The 24,474-nt window shown below is 42.1% G+C and overlaps 1 protein-coding gene across 1 annotated transcript; it reads left to right on the forward strand.

The window, feature by feature from the left end:
• Positions 1-274: 274 nt before the first annotated feature.
• On the forward strand, positions 275-22,835 carry APIP (APAF1 interacting protein). The gene is made up of 7 exons (XM_081166673.1): positions 275-417; positions 8,494-8,594; positions 11,220-11,268; positions 15,010-15,127; positions 18,205-18,340; positions 21,658-21,825; positions 22,336-22,835. Exons 1-7 carry the CDS (start codon positions 349-351, stop codon positions 22,433-22,435), a joined length of 741 nt encoding a protein of 246 aa, XP_081022799.1. The 5' UTR covers positions 275-348; the 3' UTR covers positions 22,436-22,835.
• Positions 22,836-24,474: the final 1,639 nt, after the last annotated feature.

Below are 24,474 nucleotides of genomic sequence, written 5' to 3' on the forward strand. Positions count from 1 at the left end.
CAAAAACGTAAAAATAAAAAGGCATTATCACTCCCTACTAAGCGGCAAATTAGGCACGGAGACATGCATCCCCGCCTGCTAAATAGCCAAATTTGGAGCCTTATGGCTGCGACCCTTTTCTTGGGAGTAAGCTCCGTTGAACTTGGTCGGTTTCACGTTTGAGTAAATGTACGCATTCCACTGAATGCATCGCGTGTTTGTTGTTGTGGCTCGTCGGGGTTGAGGTGATAAGGTTGCAGGATATAAGGACTCACTGCCGCCGACCTGGAGGGCAGCCGTCCCTTTTGCCGGCGGCTCAGCCAAGCTCCTCCCTGCGCGGGGCCTTTTCTCTTCCTCGCGTGCAGCGAGATGGCTGAAAAGCAGCAGCAGCGAGGCGACTGTGGCTGTCCTTGCAGGAAGGGCCTGGAGAAAGTCGAGGTAAAGAGCTTTCCCTCTCCCCTCACGCAGAAGGACCAGGTTCAGTCGCCGAGGGTCCCAGGTGGAGCAGGGAAGATCGCCCGCCGGAGCAAGGCTAAGCTTACTTTCCTAGGGGAACTTCCGTTTGTAAAACGAGAGGACACTGTTTTAGGGGAAATCCTAAAATTCAGCAGATGAGAAGTTTTCATTTACAGGCTGGGAAGCATGATGCAACGATTGCTGTTATTATTAATAGTACTGTGCATGTCGTCACAAGCCATATAAGCAAGGAAAGGAGAAAATGGAGAGGGAGGCTTCACCACGTCTGGCTGTCATAGCTGTTGAAAGAGTCTGGGGCAGAAATCAGGAGTAGCTGATAACCAGCAAATGCAAGGAACTGTAGGATCCAACTGTGCCTTCAGTTTTTACCAGTGATGGGAATCAGACTGGATTTTTTAAATGTATGCCAGCACTGATAAAGCACCACCAGTACCCCCTTTCACCTAGAGCAGCAGTCTCCTACTTTTTCAGACTTAGACACAGCTTTCATCCAAACATGTATTTGAAGACCTCCCCCATCCTCTCACATTCCCTATATATTTGTATAGTAGTAATGCTGCTGTTGGACCTGCACCCACCTTTGATCAGGCTGTGACTTGATAGTGGGTCCCAGCCGCCAGATGAAGACCAATAACCCAGCGCAGACATAGGCAAACTCGGCCCTCCAGATGTTTTGGGACTACAGCTCCTATCATCCCTGACCACTGGTCCTGTTAGCTAGGGATGATGGGAGTTGTAGTCCCAAAACGTCTGGAGGGTCAAGTTTGCCTATGCCTGACCCAGAGGAATAGAGCATGAAAACGAGAATTCCCTAGTTCTGCATCCTGGATTCTGTGCAAAATGAGAATGCTGGCACAGGCAGGACAGTGCGCTTCTTCCCTATGGCGTAAATAAAAGCGACATTGTCACCTTCTGGAGTCAACTCTTACCCAGGATCTAATTTCTTCTTGGCCATGAAACTTACTATGTGGCCTGTAGCAGGTCACTAATCTTACTCTGTTGGGGAGTACTTCTTAAAACACTGCTTAATTACTGAAGTTATTTTAAGATCTTGTTTTCCATATGTGCCTGTATAACGCATTTTAAAATTGGGTGGAGTTTACTTGGCAAATGTGCCCACATCAAAGATGAATACAATACCTATATTAATATCAGTTTTTGAAGTGCCTACTAATCAGCATACAGTTTCTATTTACATTGCTTCTTATTCTGGGGCGGAATGGCTTTTGGATTACAACATTTTTGTAGCCACTGGAAACTAGGCTTAAATTCAGTTAACTTAATAAGTATATTTACACATATGTATCTAGCTGTATTAATGGGACACGGGTGGCACTGTGGGTTAAACCACTGAGCCTTGGGCTTGCCAATCAGAAGGTCAGCGGTTCGAATCCCCGCGATGGGGTGAGCTCCCGTTGCTCGGTCCCTGCTCCTGCCAACCTAGCAGTTCGAAAGCACGTCAAAGTGCAAGTAGATAAATAGGTACCGCTCTGGTGGGAAGGTAAACGGCATTTCCATGTGCTGCTCTGGTTCGCCAGAAGTGGCTTAGTTATGCTGGCCACATGACCCGGAAGCTGTACGCCGGCTCCCTCGGCCAATAAAGCGAGATGAGCACTGCAACCCCAGAGTCGGCCATGACTGGGCCTAATGGTCAGGGGTCCCTTTACCTTTACCTTTATCTAGCTGTATTACAAATTGTAAGTGTACAGCTTTATGAGCTTTAATGCTTTTATTTTGTTAATACTTACTAATTTTCTTGTTCCTTTTTAATTTGAATAGCGTTCTGAGTACTATTTGAGAGAGTTGAGCTGAAGTTAGCATAGAACTGAGCTGCAGTAATCTTCTAGCTTTATATTTAAGATCCAAGGTAGTCAGAACTTTGACAGAATGAGTAATTTCAATGTGTAAAGAAATAAAAGTTGTACCACTTTCATAATCAGTGAAAGGACCTGTTGGTTTGGTGAAATCAACAAGAGAGAGTGTGAGATCTGTCATTTCAGTTCAGCTCTGCCTGGGAGCCCAACCACCAAAGAACTCCCCAACGTACCCACCCAAATGGCTGCAGATGGACCTTTGGGAGCTCTTCACAATCTCTTTTAATGGTCCTGAACAGTTTAGTCTCATCAGCAAACCTCACTGCTCACTCCTAATTCTAAAATGTTTATGAACAAGTTAAGAAGCACAGGTCCCAATATCAATCCTTGGGAGACTCCACTGTATCTCAACATTTATTCCTATTCTCTTATTCCTGCTATCTTATGGGTAGCCCCCAAGCTGATAGCATTAGTGCCCACCCCAACTTTTATTCTTAGACCCCAAAGGCCAGAAAGGCTCATTCGTTCTTCTGTTTAAGGCTGCCTACTGCCCATTTTGCAAATGGTATTGACAGGAAGTGAGAAGCCTACTTACTGCTCCACTTCCTTTGGTCTCCAGTTCCAAATCTGCAGTGGGCTATCCAGGCTGTTATTGTCTACCTTCTACCCTCAGAAGAGAATGGATAGCTAAAGAGCAAGCCAGGAAGTATCCAGGCAAGCAGGGGAGCAGTGGCAGTGGGGAGACACTGTGGTTTCAGCAGAGGGGAATCATAACTGCAGGGTGCCAGGAATCACCAGGGCCCTTCAAACATGATAATGCCACTGTCAATTCCCCTGGAAAACTAGCTGTTTAATTAATCTAGTTTTAAAGGATTATTTCAAATCATGTTGTGGGGGAGAGTTGTCTGACACAGCTTCTTACATATGTATCATTTTGTGCACTTAAATTGCTAAGGTTATCAGCACAGCTGCCTCATCTATTGTTGCTTCCTCAGTTTATTAATGCTTCTAATTCTTGTAATAAAGGAACTGAAATGAGAAGAGCTCAAATTCTATTTTGGAATTTTGAAAATTGCAGAAGCTCTGACTACATTATTTAAAAGTTTGTCTCTATAATTAAGATGTAATTCATCTCCTTCCAAAAATAAAACAACAAAATTATATATCATGTGAATTACTTTGATACATTTTGTACAAAACTGACTAATTAAAGGTTTTATGGTTGCTATTTTTAGAAAAGTAATATGACCGTTCTTCACACCATTATATTAAATGGAAATTTGCTCGTTTGGGAATCGTGGTAGAAATGAAATGGGGCGGGCGTCTGATGGACAAAGAAAATTACTTGCCAACTTTTAAGCTAACACATTCCATAATATTTGTTGGTTCAAGGACTGCTTCAGATCGTGCAGTGTTCACTTCCATAGGTGATTTTTCTCATGTTTAAAGCACTGAGCTACACTCCTTCCATATGAGAGCATATTTTCAGAAACGTGGCATTCAGCTGGTTTATGCCAGTCAGTATTGATCACTTCCCTATTATTAAGTTGGAAATCAAAGACCCATCTAGTCCAGCATCCTGTTTCTTGCAGTGGCCAAATACCTATGGAAAGTCCGTAAACAGAAACTGAGTGCAACAGGGCTCTTTCCAATGGTTTCCTCCAGCAACTGGTATGCAGAGGCATACTGTCTCCAAGTTAAGACAGAACATTGCCATCATTGCTAGTAGTCTTTAATAGCCATACAGTGGTACCTCGGGTTACAGACACTTCAGGTTACGTGACTTCGGGTTGCACACCGCCTCCTGCACGGATCACATTCGCAACCCGAGGTTCCACTGTACTGTTGATGTTATTCTTTTTTTAAAACCACCCAAGTTAGTAGCCATCAATACCTCTTGTAGTAGCAAATGTGTAATAAGGAATTCCTTTTGTCTGTCCTGAATCTTCCACCATTCAACTTAATTGGATGGCTCCAGGTTCTAGTTTTATGAGAAATGGAGGATTTCCAGGGGATGAACATGGCAGACTGAACGTCTTCTGTTGGCAAGTTGCCGACTGAGATAATTACATGGTGACTGATGATAGCCAGGACATAAATCTTGGCTATCAAAATTCACTCTGGAGATAAGAGTGAACAGGTTAATAACTTCTGATGCTCTGAAAAAGCCTTTTTCTACACCGGGAGACCAAGAAGCTGTCAGTACCTGGGAATCTGGGTGGGGGTGAGCAACTTAGAATGGAGGAATCAACATGTTGCCCAAAAGCCACTCAGGAGCCCTGGAGGCCATAGGGGCTGCAAGTCTGCCTTTTTTCTAAATATCTCTGAGACTGTTAAAATTTACAAATGAGAAAGATGTTTCTGTCTGCTAGTTGAAATTTACATTTGGTGTTTGAGCTACTTTATGGCTTTAAGAAGAGTTGATCATCAAAGGGCTGAAAGCAAGCGGGGGGGGGATGTTCTAACTGTTTGAACCAAGAAAGTTTTATGATAAAGTGAGTTCTGAGTGCTAAGAATTTTTAATTCTCCATTTTTCCCATGAAAGTGTTGCCTTGAAATCAAAAGTAATTTTGTTACTTCATATTTGCTTTGTGGGAAAGGAATGTGTTCTGATAAGAGATAACACTGTGAAGATCTTAAAGTGGAGACGGGAGATTGAAGATCTTAAGATTGAGACTGAATTGTTAACAGGAACATTCAGTATGGTAAATACTCTGTTGGACATTCCATGGACTGTTGGCATCCTTTAGCAATTGTTTGATGAGCAGTTAAAAAGAGATCAGAGCTAGGATTGATGAAAGTGGACCAGAGAAGGATGAAATGGGAAGTGGAATTAAAGAGCACACAGTGATTTTGGAGAACAATATGAATATAGGATTGCCAGAACAGGAAGGTGAAATGGTTGAGTTGGAGGCAACAGATGGTAAAATGGAGAATACCTTCACACAGGTGTGTGAATGAAGGCAGTTGTGGATGCACAGCGGGGAGGGGGCCTAAAACTGCTATTCACACAGTCAGCCTGGCTCATGACTGCGTGGACCTGCCTTCACTAACAACCTAGTGCGTATTTTGGAATACAGTCATGTTGTTGTTTAGTCGTGTCCGACTCTTCGTGACCCCATGGACCAGAGCACGCCAGGCACTCCTGTCTTCCACTGCCTCCCGCAGTTTGGTCAAACTCATGCTGGTAGCTTCGAGAACACTATCCAACCATCTCATCCTCTGTGGTCCCCTTCTCCTTGTGCCCTCCATCTTTCCCAGCATCAGGGTCTTTTCCAGGGAGTCTTCTCTTCTCATGAGGTGGCCAAAGTATTGGAGCCACAGCTTCACGATCTGTCCTTCCAGTGAGCACTCAGGGCTGATTTCCTTCAGAATGGATAGGTTTGATCTTCTTGCAGTCCATGGGACTCTCAAGAGTCTCCTCCAGCACCATAATTCGAAAGCATCAATTCTTCGGCAATCAGCCTTCATACCTCGAGTTAAAGACGCTTCAGGCTGAGCGTTTTCAGGTTGCATTCTGCAGCAACCCGGAAGTAATGGAATGGGTTACTTCCGGGTTTCGCCACATGCGCAGATGCTCAAAATGATGTCACGCGCATGCACAGAAGCAGCGAGACACGCAGACACAGGTTGCGTTCTGCTCAGGATGCGAACGGGGCTCTAGAACGGATCCCGTTCACATCCAGAGGTACCACTGTACATGCCAGATTTATCTGTATTTTAAAAACAACAATTTCAAGTTAATGTCGGATAAATGATTCACTTCATTTGAAATGTTAGAGAAAAGTAGCAATCTCCCCCACCCTGCCATCAATATACTTCAGTCATGTTGGCTTAACAGTAATTCTGTAAATCCTTGGTGAATCCTTTTGCAAATGTTTGTCATTACGCTGATACATACCATAAGTTGAAGCCCGTACTAGAAGGTGTTCTACTGAGATGAAGCTTACACCCAGCTTATGCAAATGTATATCATTTTTCTTTTCAGCAAATAGTGTGTATAATAGCTAGACTAGCATATAATAATAATATGAAAGGTTTCAAAGGACTTTGATTTCATAGCAGATTTGGGATTAGTAATGATTTGCAGCATTAACTGGTGTAAACCTGCATGGCTGCCTTGCATTCAGGACAGATACTCCAGTTTACATCAACTGTGAAGGTGCCCTGGAGTGTTTGCTTGGCATCTGCTAAAATGTGGTAAATGAAGAATGACAAATTGCAGTTGTTAATAGTAATTTCATGAAACTCCATTTGAAAGTTATCTCTCAATGTCTGTTACTGATGACCGTTTATCAAGCTGAACGAGTTGCAGAAATCTAATTTATTTTCCCCTTCAATTTAAATGTAAATATTTAGGGAATCTTGTAGTTGCTCATCCTTTAAGAAAATATATAGAGTCTCAGTTTGAGTGAAATATTAAAAAAAGAAGCACAGTCGACTGTGCAACTTCGGAAGCTGTATTAGAAGCAGATGTTTTAAGCTGTACATAAAAGTCAATGGACACTACTGTGATAACCTTGTGCACTATATATCACAGGTACAGGAAACCTTCATGTTTTTACTTGAAACCACTGCAGAGATGGGTATTGAACCCACGGGTACCCATAATATCTAAAGGTGTCAAGCAATGCTGTGCAAGGGAACCAGAAGGAACACTGTTCTTCACCATATGCACAAGAGCAAATGCTTTTTGTGCAGCCCTTTCCACTGCTGGGCAGATTCTGCATTGGACTGGACCTGAAAAGTCTGTTGGTCAACCATAGCCAAGTGCCTAAAAGCATGTACCCCACCCTCCATAGCTGCAAACGGTGAAAATTGTGCTATTTAGAAAAAGCAACTGGGGTCAGGTCCCTCCTAGAATCATGGGACAGGACTGTCCCAGGTCAAACAGGTCCCCATTCTGCACAGAAATCACAATGGACTCCTGGATGCTTATGGCTTATGTGTGGCCTAATTCATTCATAGTCCTAGTGCACAGTTTACAGTGGTGCCTCGCAAGACGAAATGAATTCGTTCCGCGAGTTTTTTCGTCTAGTGAATTTTTCGTCTTGCGAAGCACAGTGTCGGAAAAGTTTTGGAAAAGCTTCAAAAATCACCAAAAACCTCAAAAAAGGCTACCACACCGCGTTCTATGAGTTGCTCCTCGAAGTCAAGTCACAACTGTATTAACGGTGTTAAGAAAAAGGAAACAAACTTGCAAATAACGCAAGACGTTTTTGTCTTGCGAAGCAAGCCCATAGGGAAATTCGTCTTGTGAAGCAGCTCAAAAACCGCAAAACCCTTTCGTCTAGCGAGTTTTTCGTCTTGCGAGGCATTCGTCTTGCGGGGCACCACTGTATATGGATAGTATGGAAGGGTAGGTGATGCTTCTGCAGAAAGTAAAATGATATACAGTAAGCCAGTAACCTATGTGCACGGCAGTTAAACAAAATGGAAAGGGGGCAAAGTTCTGGAAAAAATGACTTTGGCAGTCTCACCACCATTGAACCCAGTATGTTATGACTATACACAATTTTGGCTTTAGGCATGATCCCCCACGTACGTTGCAGGCTTACTTGGTTGCAGAGATGGCTCATCTGTGGTCCTCCAGAAATTGCTAAACTCCCAAGTGCTATCTTCCTTGACTATTGACCATGCTGCCTTGGGCTGATGGGAATTGTAGTTCAACATCTGGAGGTTGCCATGTTGTCTACCACTGACCAAAAGGATAGAGCCCATGTGTGGGAACCTTTTATCCTCTTGATGCTGCTGAACTACAACTCCCATCATCCGTGGGATGCTCACTGGAGCTGATGGGAGTTCTAGCTTAGCAAAATCTTAAATGTGAGATAGATAATTTAGTCACCCATGCTATATGGACTTTATATAAGAGCTGCCACCCACTTAAACAAATCTCAGTGAATTTATTGTGCGCGTTTTGATTCATCAAATTTGCATATACACAAACCATAATGCTGAAGAAAAAGCATACTTTTTGTTTTTAGAGATTCGTGTGTTACAGCAGGAAGAAGCAATCCCTCTTGACTGAGAGAGAAGAGCAGAAATCTGTTCAAAATAGCAATATTTCTAAGTATTTCTATTTAAAACAACTTCAAAGGGGGCAGTTGCTGATCAGATGGAATCGCATTTTAATCAAGGAATCAGATAAATATTGCAGCTTTCATTTAAAAAGCAAATAAACCATTTTAAAATGTGCCTTTTCTTTTTGTTTCCTCCGTAGGAGAATGTGCATCCAAGGAATTTGATCCCAGAGCTCTGCCGCCAGTTTTATCACTTAGGATGGGTTACAGGGACTGGTGGTGGAATCAGCATGAAGCACGGGTGAGTGTTTAGTGGTTGTTGTTTTAAACTAATACCCACTTAGGCACAGATAAGTGGAGTGAAAGTGAAAGATAAAACATGATAGATGTTGAAAAGAAGTAGCCAATTGGAACTTCATTAGAGTGGCCTTATACCATTGTCAAAGAAGGCTACTTACGTGCAATACAGCAGCTTAAGAACTTTATGGGCCGCGGATAAGAAAGCTGTCATTCTTGTATATCTTAAGCAAGTAAGTCCTCAGACTCTCTGAGCAGAATATAAATAATTTCTTCCAGCTGACAGCAGAACATAAAGTGAATGATTTTGTGCAGGTGCAGTGCTCTAAATAGATTTTCTAAAGAAACATGTACATGAAATGTTTGGCTTATTTCCGAGTTGCTCTGGATATTTGCATTTGTGGATACCTAGCTCCACTTAGTGGTGGGGAAAGGAAAAACTTGCAATCTGTTGGCATAAAGATATATGTGTGCCTGGATAAAGACATATTAGTTACACTGTGAAGGGTTTTGCCACATGGGCTGCCAATTTCTAGCCTTGGGGTCACATGTGGATTCAAGCAGGTGGATCTTGAGCTGTTCCAAAAAAGAGTTTTCCAATGATAATTGCCATTTCCCTCTTCCTGTATAGCCAGTATTGGACAAGCAGAAGGCCTGTTGTAGTGAAAACCATAAAGTAACAGGTCTCAAAACAAAAGCACATGACACAGAAATAAATCCCATTGATTTTTTTTTACATAATAATAAAGTATAACTTCACCACTTAATAAAGGCTAAATTATTCTTAAGGCCAGGATAGCATTCCCATAAACAGAGTGTAATATCAGTTTCAAATGCTGACATCTTAAAATTATCCTTGCTTAAATTTATTGCAAATGGTGTAAAAGCCTTAGGGAAGAGATTGGTATGCAGGGCAATCCCAAAAGGATCCAGGGAGGTGCAGAGTGGCATATCCTTTGACTCACCTGAAACCCTGCTGGTTCCTGTCCACCATGGCAAAAGGTAGAGGAAATGCTGTTTGTGTGTATGTGTTTGGTTTTTTTGCTTGCCATATGCACAGCTGTCCTGCTCAACTCCACACCCCATTTTGGGGCCATACTGTGGCTACACTGAAATTCCCAACGTAGAGCACAGCCGAGGGACTCTGCCACCTAATCCTAACTCCCACCAGCACTTCTGATCAGGGGGTAACAATTGCAGCCTTAATCTTTCATCTAAACTGAAAATGGCTCCTGTGTCACAAATGTTAGTCTGTGACTTGAGGCTGCTGCCTTATATACTCACTGTATATATTTCAAAAAGCACTGTGTTTTCATTGCTGACAATTCTATGCAAGATACCATGTTGATTCTTAGTACAGTGGTACCTTGGGTTACAGACACTTCAGGTTACAGACTTCACTAACCCAGAAATAGTACCTAGGGTTAAGAACTTTGCTTCAGGATGAGAAATCCCACGGTGGCGGCGCAGCGGCAGCGGGAGGCCCCACTAGCTATAGTAGTACCTCAGGTTAAGAACAGCTTCAGGACCTCCAGAACGAATTAAGTTCTTAACCCGAGGCACCACTGTACAGTAGCACCCCGAGTTACGTTACCCTTGGGAAACGTAAACTTCAGGTTGTGAAAGTGGCAAACCCGGGAGTGTTTCACCATGTGCGCATGTGCAGAAGTGGTCTACCGCTGCGCACATGTGTATAACTGTGATCCTCAGGTTGCGAAAACCTCGGGATCCGGCCGGACCTCCGGAACGGATCCCGTTCGCAACTGGAGGTACCACTGTATTCCCAACAGATATATAGTGTTCTTTTTAGTTTGACTGCAAATCCTTGCCAGTTGAGTGATCAAATGGAATCTTCTTCATAAATGTGCACCCACCCACCTTCCTTTAACATTCAATGAATAATGGTACCTATGTCTTCAAATATCAGCTGTACATAACCTGGCCAATTAACCACTAGATGTCTCTGTTCTGCAAAATTCCAAGTAAGAGCTCCAGAGCTCCGTATTACTCCAATATTCTTAAAAGCAACGGTTCTTCGTGCAGACGTTGCCTCACTTTCTCTTTTGCCCACAAACAGATTTGTGCAATAGTTTTTAAAAACATATATATTTATTTGAAATCATTTTCAATCCCGCTCCTCCTCCCTAAATAGTGGCATACGCTAAACACAGTAAAATATTAACAACTAGTAAGAAAGAACAAAGCATACAGCTTATGTTTCACCCTTTAGTCCTAAACCCCTTTATTTGTGTATCAAGTCCCCTTGGCTTCAGAAGGATTTTCTTCTACTTCAGCTTCCTTAGAATTGCAGCTTCTGTTAACCTACAGCAGTATAGATGTTTATTCCCCTGCAAATCAAAAGGGATTTCTTTGTCTCATAACGTGCACTGCATAATCACAGCTATGAGGAGCTTTAAGGGCAACGGCAAGCAATAACACCTCTAAGCTATAATAATGTCGGGTGTTCTAGGGCTAGCTAAGCCTGTGGCAGTAGCTTAAGCACTGCTGTCAGATGCAGATCATGTTGTGATGAGAGGAATTGCTGCGTGTTCTCTTGTTGATAAATGAAGCCATATGCTTCATGCTACTTTGTGCCTACAGCTAAACGTCTCTTGATTTCCCCCTCTAGCAATGAGATATATATTGCTCCCTCTGGTGTCCAAAAAGAAAGAATTCAGGTAGGTACAGCTAGCATTTCTTCCTCCGATAATCTTCCTTGAAAACTAATCTGAAGATTTATCCCATCCATGCTTACTCAGAAGGAAGTCTGGCTGAGTTACACCCTGGTAAATATGTATAGGATTGCAGCCACAGACAGATTTAAACACACATTTATTAGTAGGAAGAAAGTCCAAAAGCTTCATTTTCTAATTGGCTCTGGCCTAAACAGGCTAATTTTGGAACAGCCTTGAATGGTGGCATTAAGGTAACCTGGGCTAAAGAAAAAACTAAGGCAGCAGCCTGGATGAATGGGCCAGATTGCAGTGTTCCTTGTCTGCAGGAGAGAGGCGATACTTTGCTTGGATCTTCTCACTCTGGGAAGCCCTTCTGCCTGTATGGAAGGGTTGTAATTCCTATTGGACAGCCAAAATGAGTATTGGAGAGAAACTTATTGAAGCCACATAACTAAGACATGCATGCAGGGTGGATAAAAAGCAATGATTTTAAAATAATAATTAAAAAAACCAGGGTTTTTAAAATTTAAATCAGTGTTTTTTATTTAAATCAGTTTTTTTATTTAAATCAGATTTTTAAAAATTTAAATTGGATTTTTAAAATAAAATCCTTTTGGAGGAAAAATCTTTCTAAAGATAGTTTTCTATGAAATTATGATTCAAAGGCTATTCATCAACAAATAAGTATTAGTTTTGTTTTTCATGTGTGCTAAAACTTTATCTATAAGTTGTTTCTTTAAAAAAACCCACGTTTAGCCACATCAGTTAACAAACATGGATACATATGCTATAATGTTATTGTTTTAGTTAAATAAATTATTTTGATTGTTATTAAGAAAATGATTATTTTTCTCTTTCCAATAAAAATACAGCAGAAAAGTTGTCCAAATATAAACAGTTAACTTATTAAACCTCACAATAATTTCATAATTATTTGTTTACCGTATTTTTCGCCCTATAGGACGCACTTTTTCCCCTCCAAAAAGGAAGGGGAAATGTGTGTGCGTCCTATGGGGCGAATGCAGGCTTTCCCGGGCTTCCTGCAGCTCTGCGCCACCCTCTGGATCCCGGCGCAAAGCCGCGCGGGGCTCCGGAGGGTGGCGCAGAGCTGCCTGCGCTCCAGGGCTTCCTGCAGCTCTGCGCCACCCTCCGGATTCCGGCGCAAAGCCGCGCGGGGCTCCGGAGGGTGGCACAGAGCTGCCTGCGCTCCAGGGCTTCCTGCAGCTCTGCGCCACCTTCCCGATCCCGGCGCAAAGCCGCGCGGGGCTCCGGAGGGTGGCGCGGAGCTGCCTGGGCTCCAGGGCTTCTTGCAGCTCTGCGCCACCCTCCCGATCCCAGCGCGAAGCCACACGGAGCTCCGGAGGGTGGCGCGGAGCTGCCTGCGCTCCAGGGCTTCCTGCAGCTCTGCGCCACACCCCCCCCCCGATCCCGGCACGAAGCCGCGCGGGGCTCCGGAGGGTGGCGCGGAGTTGCCTGCGCTCCAGGGCTTCCTGCAGCTCCGCGCCACCCTCCGGAGCCCTGCGCGGCTTCGCGCCGGGATCCGGAGGGTGGCACAGAGCTGCAGGAAGCCCCACCTGTCTGGCTGGGTTTCCCCAGCTAAATATAATATGTTTAAGTTGAAGAATGACAATGGGAGAGTGTGGTAGCTCACTGCCAGTTTTTGATATTGGATGATGGATCGCAACCTGTTGGATGTTGGACGTGCCTGTTGTATACCATAATGAAAATTTGGATTATTTTTTAAAAAAATAATCTTTATTAATTTAAATTACACACATATACAAAGAATTTACAAATAATTTAAAATCTCATACTACAAAAAGAAAATTAAAGAAAAAACAATTAAGAAAAAAGAAAAGAAGAAAATACAGAAAAAAGAAAGAAAAAGCAGATTTACATGCATAAAAAACTTAATCTTCCTAATTAATACTTAAATAAACACTTAAATAAAAAAGACTTCTGACAAAATGAGTCAGATGTCAGAACTCGATAATTTGGATTTTAAAGGAAATATTTGTGTCTTATTGGCATAGAAACTCAATCTGTGAATATTGTGTTGTGATTAACAGAAAGCATGACCAATACAGGTTTTTTTTAAAAAAAGTTACTAGATTGAATTCTCGTAGGTGCCCCAAGAATGTATCGGTAAAATAAAACTTAAGTGCAATTCTATACTTATCGACTCAAAGGTTGGCCCCAGTGAGTTCAGTGGAGCTCCTTCCCAGGTAGGACTACAGATTAAATCATAGGCTGTTTCTGCTGCAACATTAGAGAAATAAATATGAAGGTATATTTTCAGATGAAGGCTGTAATCCTATACTCACCTGGGTGCAAGCCCATTGAATGCAATGGAATTCACTTCTGAACAAATGTGCATATAGGATTGCTCTGTAAATATTTGACCAGGGCTCTGTGTCTTTTCTGCGATTGTTTGTACGTGTGCCAGAATCAAAAGATGGATTCCAGAGGCTCTTGGTCTCAGCTTTCATTTGTTTGTCTCTAATCCTTTGAAAGAGAGAGTTTTGAAAACCAACAAGCATGCTAAGATGGTGGTAATTACAAGCAAAGTGCACTTCCTAGGGGAGTTTACTTCTTAAAGGCGAGCAACAAAAAATGTTAAAAATAAAATATAATCAGTGATATATAAGGGTGTGCATTTCTATATAGTACTGGTCATACATAAATTCATATCATAAATTAGTTCACCAGAAAGGGAACAACTAAAAAATGATGTTCTCATGAAAGGCATCTTCATGCGCCTGACCTGGCACCAGCACCACTGCAGTTTGCTAAGAAGGGGAGAGGTGATGTGGCAGAGACAGAGAGGTGCTGTGCGGACACCCTGGTGGAAATGGTGCCTTGGTTCTGCTCACGCAGCTTCACAGAAGCATCTTCTCCACTGCCTGGCCCCGCTGCCCCCCAGTAGACAACAGTAGAATTAATTGCACAACAGTCTCAAGCTTGCAAATCAGCAAGAAAACATTTTTTTTGTTCTGTTTTACCATGTGTCTGTTTCAGCAGCGATATCCTAAAAGGCCATTTTTGTAAGGTCACGAATTTAAGCCGCACTTTAACTTTTCACGGTCGGAATTTGGAAATAGTGTGACGTATTCAGGCCAATACGGTATTTATCAGCTAGTCAAATGCTGATCTCAGTCATCTGCCTTACTTTCTCTCTCCTCGCCCCCAACATTTTTCTCTGGGTTGTCTTTAGGCAGCACAAAACTTTATAAGGGCACTTTCACTTTATTTTTTTCAATGGAAGATGCTTTAAAAACATCTGTGAAACTGCTCCAGGGTTATGGGGGGGGGGGGAAGGATTCCAAGAACACAAGGATCAACCAGCTTTTGCTTCGCGGTGGATAAACTGCCCCCCCCCCCGAGTTTGATCTTGGACAGGGAACTGGTCACTTCCACCATACCTTAACAACCCACTGCACACTCACATTTCTGCACCTCCTCAGAATCTAATTATATTGAATGTATTTTATCAAGAACTAGTTTATCCAGTGGGGTTTTTTTTCTTGTTTTATTAAAATGCAAAACCAAGCATCAAACAAAATCATAACAGAAAACAGTTATTAAATTCCGAAGCAGAGCCAAAAAAAAGTTTCAGTGGTTTTTCAGCTCACAATGCACTTTAAACAAATCTTTCTCCGATCTTTGAACCCTTTATAATTTAGTTCGTCGAAATGTAGGTGTGCATAAATACACAAACTGTGTCTCCAAATGCTTTCATTATAGCCTGAAGATATGTTTGTGTGTGACATTGAAGAACGGGACATCAGTGGTCCCCCACCACACAAGAAGCTAAAGAAGAGTCAATGCACGCCTCTCTTCATGAATGCTTACACCATGAGAGGTAGGCAGCAAGCAGCGTTATTGAAAAGTCAGCACTTCGTAAACACGAGTGTATTCTGCTTATAAAATGGAGATTTCTTAATTGAAACTGCAGCAGAATTGGAACACGCTTTTATAACAGTACAATGCAATTCTTGCAGTAATTGCTATAACAGCTAAAGCATCTTTCTTTTACCGATTGGTTGATTTCATTTACAGTATATATATGCCTCCTTATAACAAAAAGCTCTCTTGATGGCTTTTTGAAAAGGAATGATTCACAGAAGCTTCATTCGGCAAATACAAATATGTACCCCAATGGAGTCTCTCTTTTTTGGTAACAATTACTACATTTTTAATATGGGCCTTCTGGCGGTTCCCTCCCTGCGAGAAGTGAGGTTACGGGGAACCAGGCAGAGGGCCTTCTTGGTGGTGGCACCCACCCTGTGGAATGCCCTCCCATCAGATATCAAGGAAATAAACAACTATCTGACTTTTAGAAGATATCTGAAGGCAGCCCTGTTTTGGGAAGTTTTTAATGTCTGATGTTTTGTTGTGCTTTTAATTCTGTTGGGAACCACCCAGAGTGGCTGGGGAAGCCCAGCCAGATGGGTGGGGTATAAATTATTAATTATTATTATTATATAATAATAATAATAATAATTCAGCCTCTCTGTATGTGCACAGAGTATGGCTGACTTACTAGTCTTCTGAGGGGAAAATCATAAGTGGCAGAATCAGAGGTGCCCAGTTGCCTCAGCTAGCAGTGGGAAAATGAATGAGTATTTCCTGGCCATTCCCCTTACTTTCAATGTTTGGCTACTGCTCATGTGCTGGCAGCTTATCCTCCCCTCCTCTCTGCCTCATTCTGAGGAAGACGGAGAGGCATCCTGGGAAAGGTGGCTTTAGAGAATGCTTTTCCAGTGTTTTTTGGGGGTTAGTAGACATCCTCTCTTAAATAATTCCCAGCCACCCCAGAATAGTGGCAGCTCAGGCATTCTCCCGGGCCACCTGTCCCGCCATGCCTTGCTCTGAGAAAATACCCCTTCCCTTCTTCAGAATGAGGCGTGTTGCTGCCATATTAGCAGTGGCAATACTTTAAAAGCGAGGAGGAGGAGCACTTGGAAAGGAGTAGCAGAATGTTCAAAATCAGTGAACCTATCTGCCACTTAGGCTGGGGAAACAGGAGACAAGGAAGCAGGCAGGTTTTGGAGAAAAGTTTTATACTGTGTCTGTGGACAGGGGTCTGTGTGCTCTAGGTAGGAATGAGTGCAGGGAGATGAAGGCTGAATTTTGTATCTCAGTTCAAAATAAGACAAATGTTTGACTATGGGACTCTAGTCCCTATCCTTAGCACTAGACTACAGTCATACCTTGGAAGTCGAGCGGAATCTGTTCCGGAAGTCCGTTCGACTTCCAAAACGTTCGAAAACCAAATCACGGCTTCTGATTGGCTGCAGGAAGCTCCTGCAGCCAATCAGAAGCCGCAGAACACCCGTTGGACGTTCGGCTTCCAAAAATAGTTCACAAGCCAGAACAGTCACTTCCGGGTTTGCCATTCAGGAGCCAAAACGTTTGGGAACTAAGCTGTTCGAAAACCAAGGTACGACTGTATAATCCTGAAAAATATGTCTAGCATGATTAACAAGAGATCCAGTAAATCAGAATCTGTTCAAATTGTTGCTTGGCACCTTTGGAATGGAATGGGTGGAGGACCAGTTCAAAGGTTAAACTCAAAGGACTGGTTCTTTATTAAATCAAATCAAATCTTAGAGAGAGAGAAAAGAGAAGAAGTAGTTTGGGGTATTTCAGTCTTGACAGGGCGTTTGAATTTTCATTCTGAGAATGTATGCCTTCTGGGGATGTATGTGTTGAGTGTAATTAATATACCCTCAGGTGGAGAGTGTGGCTGAAGTCCAAGTAGAGAGAGATAATTTTCTAGATTGTTATTTGCTTCCTTTTAAGTTTGTTCCCCAAGGAATACAAATTACTAGAAACTGTGAATATTGCCTCCGTTTCCCACCTGTGCTACTTAGCTGGTAGCTGCATGCTAGTATTAGTAATTAGTATTGGAAACTGGTTTTTGTCCATGGAGTGCTGGAGGAGACTCTTGATAGTCCCATGGACTGCAAGAAGATCAAACCTATCCATTCTTAAGGAAATCAGCCCTAAGTGTTCACTGGAAGGACGGATACTGAAGCTGAGGCTCCAATACTTTGGCCACCTCATGAGAAGAGAAGACTCCCTGGAAAAGACCCTGATGTTGGGAAAGATGGAGGGCACAAGGAGAAGGGGACGACAGAGGACGAGATGGTTGGGCAGTGTTCTCGAAGCTACTAACAGGAGTTTGACCAAACTGCGAGAGGCAGTGGAAGACAGGAGTGCCTGTTGTGCTTTGGTCCATGGGGTCACGAAGAGTTGGACATGGCTAAACAACAACAATTGGAAATTGGTATAGATGTAGACACAATTTTATTAAGAAAGGCTGTGGTGGGGTGAACCCACCATTCCAGTGTCACTGCAACTTACCTGGAGGGGACAGGGGCAGAACTGGGTGATGACAAGCTTGGAGCAGTGTGGTCACATTGGCAGGAGCACCACACTGACTCTGCTGGTGTGGACCCTGTTGAATATTTGCCACTGCTAACATTTTGACACACACACTTCCCTTTTCCTGATATTCAGTGCCAGTGTTGGGATATATGGAGCATTCTCTTGCGCTCTTGGTTACAAATGGGGGTTAAAATAATAAAAAACAGGTTTTGCTGATCTCTGATAAAATACTACAAAGAAAGCTTATAGGGAAATGTACAAATGCCTCCTTCATTGTTTTGTGGTGCGTAAGAAGCTGGCTGCATTGAGCTAGTGAAACTGAAGCAAGCCATACATTTTCTCTGAGGATTACTGAGTGCAGTCTGCCATGCTTTCCGTTGATTTAAAGAAGTGAGTTGTTTTGTCTTTTAATTTACCTTGTCTGTATTAGCAAAAATATTTAGTGTTGGTCGTAAGTTTATATACCAGGAACATCAAGAAAAAAAAGAGCTGCAATTGAAGAGTGATGTATGAGTCATATTTTTCATTAAGTTTTCGCTTTCGTAGGAGCTGGAGCAGTAATCCATACACACTCCAAAGCTGCTGTAATGGCCACACTTCTCTATCCTGGAAGAGAGTTTAAAATTACTCATCAGGAGATGATAAAAGGTATCAAAAAATGCACAGCAGGAGGCTATTTCAGGTAATTTCTCCTTGATAAGTTTTCAGGCTCGTGTCATAGTTTACCCTGATTTCAGAACAATCTCTCTTGTTCATATTTCAGATAATCTGTTTTTATGTGCAATGTGCAAATACTTCACTTTAAAAAAAGAACTTCTGCTGGTAATTTCCCAGAAAATATGTCTGCAGTCCTATAGATGGTTATGTTGAGCACAAATTCTGTTGAACTCAGTGGGACATATGAGCGGAACTGGCATAAATTGGCTTTTGTTCTACAAGATACACTACCTCTCCTGCCTTTACAAGCCTGTGTTAGTAGATGTAGATCGGGGGTCGGCAACCTAAGGCCCATGGGCCACAAGCGGCCCATGGGGGTCGTTTAACCAGACCATGGACCCCCACCGCCCACTCGGTCAGCTCCTGTGCGCCATGCTAAACCAGTGCGGAGCAGAGCGGGGACTGCCTTCCATGACACTGGCCGGCTTCCCATTGGCTGCAGGAGCTTCCTGCAGCCAATTGGAAACTGCACACGCCTCCTCCGCACTGGAAGGAGCCGGAAATAGCGTTTGCGCATGTGTGCACGCACTCTGGCCCACCGTGGCGTCTGCGGGACCGTGAACCGGCCCAAGCCACAAAAACTTCGCTGACCCCTGATGTAGAGCTATCTAATAATTCCACAGAACCTCTGACATCCCAGGTTACTGTTACAGATATCCTTGGAAGAATTGGGTAAAGTGGGATGGTAGATATTATTGTTTCAAATTCAAATTCCTATAGTTGTTGCAATTTCAACTACTTAGCACATTTCTTGCACATTAGCGAAAATTATCTCCTATGTTTTCCTAGTAACTAGGGTTTCTTGTGTCATTTTGTATACCAGATTCTAGCTTTGTAGCTAGTTTATGAAACATCTTAGTTCTTATAATTATTTAGTTGTGCCCATTACAACAACATTGTAAGGGAAGTGAGCATTATTACTCCCATATTGCAGATGGGGGGAGTAGCATGAGGGTGGCTTGCTTTAAGGCCATCTAGCGCATACATGGTAGAGGCAAGTTTCAAACTGGGACTTTCTGATTAATAAGTACACCTGCAGTCTTAATCGTACTTGCCTGGGAGTAAGCCCCATTGAATTCAATAGGAATTACTTCTGAGAGGACGGGGTTACAGTTGAACTGTAAGGCCCCATTGGCGCTATACATTTAAAGCAGTATTAAATCACTTTAACAGTCATGGCTTCACTTCACCCAAGTAATTTTGGGAACTGCAGTTCCCCTGAAAGTGATACAATTCCCAGAGTTCCCTGGGAAAAAAGGGATTGATTGTTAAACTTCTCTGGAAATTGGAGTTCTGTGAGGGGAATAGAGGCCTCCTAACAACTCTCAGCACCATAACCCCCATATTGCAGACTACAGTTCCCAAGATTCTTTGGGGGGAAGCCCAAACAGTTTAAAGTAGTTTGAGACTGCTTTAAATGTACAGTGCAGAGGGGCCTACTATGCTGCTCTGGTTTTCACTTCTAACGCCCCCCCCCCCCATTTTATGGAAGACACATAACAAATACTCCCTTTCCATAGTCCCACCCCCCGCCCCGGCAATCAAGATGGATTGAACTTACATGTCCTGTATTTAACCTTTCTAGATCACGTGAAAGTATCCTAAGAATCACGATACTTGTGTGAGTGAGAGGTGCCCAATCATTTTTACATATAAGAGTGAGATATACTTAGAGTCATATCTTATTTTAGAACAACAAAGTTCAAGCATATAAATTGTGGCATGTTTAATTTATTATTTCTGTCATGGTTCCAACAGTGTATAGCTAGTACCCTGCCAGTTTTAATTAACTTGGTTTAAACAATGCCAGGTTATCTTAATCCCACTTTAGTATTCATAGAGCAAATTCCAGGGCGGGACAGGCTCCATCTTGCTCACAGTTGAGATTCTCAGAATACGATAGAACAATACGAATGATCTGCTAAGACTTCTAAGCAAACAATTACACTAGGGAACAAAACATCAATTCTTGGAATTCACGTGATATTTTTCTCTCCTCACTCCCTTCAAAATGAAAGAACTCAGGACCCAACGAAACTGATAAGTGGTCTGATCTTTGCACAATTAACTTCTGGAATTGACTTCTCTAGTGTTTTAGGATGACCAGTGGCATAAGCAGACTTTTTTTTACAATTAGTGTAGCATCACCTACCATATGCTGGTGATTAATAACAAGAGATTAATATTGTGCTGTTTGTCACAGCAGAGTGACGTTCCGTTGTTGCTGGTAAATGCTGAAGACAAATAAATGCAAAATACAGAACAATTGATAGAGTCTAGCCAAAGTTAAGAAGAGTTTCAACTTCTTTGAAATTGTTGACACTTGCAATGCAATCCTATGCATTTCTCCTCAGAAATAAGTGTCAGTGGGACTTGTTCCCAGGTAGGCGTGTGGTGCACAGTTGCTGCCTTAAGTCACCTGGTTGGTCGTGCCCACTGATGCTGTGCAGCGAAACGCTACCATTCCTGAGTGCCAATGCCATGATGAACCAATGGAAACATAGATAGGGAGATGTTTTCAAATAAATGTTTGTTTCAAAAAGTCCTTAGTACAAACAAGCTGTGATGTTCACTGTCTCTTTGATGATTTAATTCCTCTTTAATTCACTTCTATGCTTTAAATCAAACTCTTCCTAATACCATGGTAACATGGTGCTGGTGTCGTCATTGTGTTACGTGATTTAGGCTGCAATCCAGCACACACACACACACACACACACACACTGGGGAGTCTTTACAGAGTGACAGGGCCACCAAGCATCCAGAGCTCTGCTGCACACAGCTGGTGGAGCAGAAGGTGGGGGAATCGTAATATGACCCAGCTCAGGCTTAATGCTGTTGCATGACAACAGTGACACTGGCTTGGGATCCAGCAGACCTGGGACCAACTCAGTCAATCCCCATCTCCAAAACATCCTGCATTGGGGCTTTCCACTGGCGAATGCTTCTGCTAGGCATCCCTGCAGTGGTCCTCCTGTCTTCATGCACCTTGAACTGATGGAAGGGGTAATGTACCACTGTTGGCCAGCAGTAGGCCAGCTTAACCAGGAGAGCCAGGTAGAAAGGATTGCTCTTCCCTGGGTATACGGGATGCCATTGCTGATTTTAATTCATTGATAATCACCTGAGTGGCTTTGTGGCAGAAAAGTGGGACATACTCTTCTATTGTCTCCTGAGACAGACGGATGCCAACCAGATTGCTTTGGACCAGCCTTTCCAGGTAGCAGAAGCACAATGCTAACCTGAAACGGAACACGTGTCCCAATTCCATCATCTTTTCAGGTATGATGATACCTTAGTGGTTCCTATTGTCGAGAACACACCTGAAGAGAAGGACCTGAAGGAAAGAATGGCTCAGGCAATGGATGACTACCCAGACTCCTGTGCTGTGCTGGTCAGACGTCATGGAGTCTATGTTTGGGGAGAAACTTGGGAAAAAGCCAAGACAATGTGAGTTCTTCTTCTTCTTTGGAAATCATTCATAGCCCAGTACAACTATGTGAGTACAACTATAAAGAAGCACAATGGTAGCCCTCTGCTGTTGCAAGCAAATGCCACTGGATTTTACACTCCCGAGTGTACTAGAGAATGCATGTTGCTTTCAGATGAAGCTATCGCCACTTCTGCTTCACCTGTGTCTTTCCTTTAATATATGTAGATACTGAGAACAGCCCTCAAACACTCAGATTCCCAAAAGTGAAGATCCCTGGGAGTACAATTCCCCTTTGCAAATATTTTCAAAAGCCTTCACATGTTTTGCAGATCGTAGCACAGACTTGGAAGCTAAGCATAGTTTAAAAAAACTAATTTAGGTCTTGTTGCTATTTATGATTATGTTTCTAATGTGAGGAAAGACATTACCAACATAATGTTGTATAAGAAAAAACACAAAATTCATATTGCTACAATTAGTGCTAAATCACATAGCAAGATGCCAACTTCTTTCGTTTTGTCTTTTAGGTGTGAATGTTATGACTACCTTTTTGATATTGCGGTACAAATGAAACAACATGGACTTGATCCTACTGCAGTTCCAAAGGAAGAAAATGGGATCATTTAATACCTTGACATCTCTTACCAAAATGACACTGATATTTCAGGGAAATATCAATAGGTTTTAGGGTTCACGCCCAAGCAACTTTTAACATTTTGCACAATATGTGCTTATTGGTTTTAGTGAGATATTGTTGCTAAATACAAACCATTTTATGCTGTTTGTTAAAATCCTGAAGGATTCCCAAGGCAGTCTGGATTCCCAATTGTGCATATTGAAGGATCTGGGACTTCCCTTTCCCTTTACTTTCACAGCACAACTGGCATGTTTCTTTAGGATTTTCCTTGTGGCTCGGATTCTATAATATAGCAAGATCAAAATGCAAATGTCTTACAACTTCAAATTATTGTAAGGTTTTCATAAATAAAAGACAAGTTGCATTTTGAAAGCCTAGCATGGCACCAAATGGAAAAGTTCTTTAAAACAGCTTTAAACTAAATCAACAAAGAGTCTGTCTCTGGAAAAGCTAGATAGTGTTGAAAGAGTGCCACGTATAAAAGTACACCAAAATGAAACATTAGCCTTTTCTCTTTGAAAAGTGCAGTAGTAATTATATTTTACACTATCCTCTTTCCTCAGCAACCCCTAGGTTACAATAGATTTTCTCTTGGTTAATTTTAATGGATGCCTTCTTTGTAAGTTAAGCAGAGGAGAAAATGTATGCATTAAAAATGATAATATTTGAAGTAGAAATGAGAATCAGATATGTGAAAGTACATGGTGACTTTCTTTTTTATATAATTAAATTTATAATTTCCGTTTATGTACAAATGTACAATTATTCAACAATCGTTCTAACATTTCAAACTTTGACTCTTCTTCCCCCTCTTTCTGCGGTTCTTTGCATTTATTTTCATCATTTCCTGCATACTCCAAATTAACTTATTATTTTAGTCATCTATTCTCATATCTATCTCATAAACATTTTTGAAGCCGCAGGTTCTTACATACTCCATTTCCTGCATACTCCAAATTAACTTATTATTTTAGTCATCTATTCTCATATCTATCTCATAAACATTTTTGAAGCCGCAGGTTCTTACGATAATCCTACCAATGTCTTGATTTGTTTACAATTTGTTTGTAAATACTCTATAAAACATTTCCATTCCTTTCTAAAAAGTTTATTGTCTTTATTTCTTTTTCTTCCAGTAAGGATATTGTTGTGGATAAAACAGCACATATAATTTCTTCACCATTTCAGTTACATAACTATGTTGGATAATATTGCCAAATGATTTAATCCTCTTTAGAAACAACTCTGTTTTCAAGGAAAATTAAATTCTGTAATATTCGTAAGGTAGACTTTGTGCCAAGTTTCTTTCAGTATGGCTTACACCAGGTGTAATTTTACTAAAGAGACTTGATTACAAAAGCTTTGAATTCTACAAGTGGGTGGTTTATACGAGCAGTTTCTGTGTGACTAGAATCTATGCTGCTCCTGTATGGTTTCTTAAAAAGGCGAGGGGGTTCCTCGTCTTTACAGAGCTGCCCTTAAATCTGAATCAAACACTGGGCTTGAGGTGGTAAATAAGGCACTACACCAGGCATAGGCAAACTCGGCCCTCCAGATGTTTTGGGAGTACAACTCCCATCATCCCTAGCTAACAGGACCAGTGGTCAGGGATTATGGGAGTTGTAGTCCCAAAACATCTGGAGGGCCGAGTTTGCCTATGGCTGCAGTATACCCTTTTTAATTAGGCACATATTGTTATCAAATAGCTTCCATGAAACAGGTAACATCTGAAGATTTCATGCAGGATGGAGATACAAGGAAGAGAATATTTCCACCACCTAAAGGTCTACCTGTGTCAGGATTTGGGGAATCAGCTTCTTTCCCTGTGTCAGTAAAGAAGATCAAACAAAAGGAATGTCTTACCAGTTCAATTCTTTAGTAATCACAGTGAGAGACAAAAGAAAATGTCTCCCTAGAAATGGCGGTGCTCCCAATTAAGGCTTACACCCCACCCATCCCTATTAATCTACGTCACTCCTACGTCTTGAAATCTGAACTTGTACCCTTTGCTCTTTCTGCTCTGAGACTT

Source organism: Podarcis bocagei, assembly GCF_964188305.1.
Source record: "Podarcis bocagei genome assembly, chromosome: 1".
Classification (NCBI taxonomy): domain Eukaryota; kingdom Metazoa; phylum Chordata; class Lepidosauria; order Squamata; family Lacertidae; genus Podarcis; species Podarcis bocagei.

Bases quoted from the DNA above. Each gene is read 5' to 3' on its own strand.
- APIP (XM_081166673.1), top strand. From the start codon at position 349: ATGGCTGAAAAGCAGCAGCAGCGAGGCGACTGTGGCTGTCCTTGCAGG. The intron at 418-8,493 runs GTAAAGAGCTTT...TTTCCTCCGTAG, and splicing joins AGGGCCTGGAGAAAGTCGAG to GAGAATGTGCATCCAAGGAA. The intron at 11,269-15,009 runs GTAGGTACAGCT...CTTTCATTATAG, and splicing joins TCCAAAAAGAAAGAATTCAG to CCTGAAGATATGTTTGTGTG.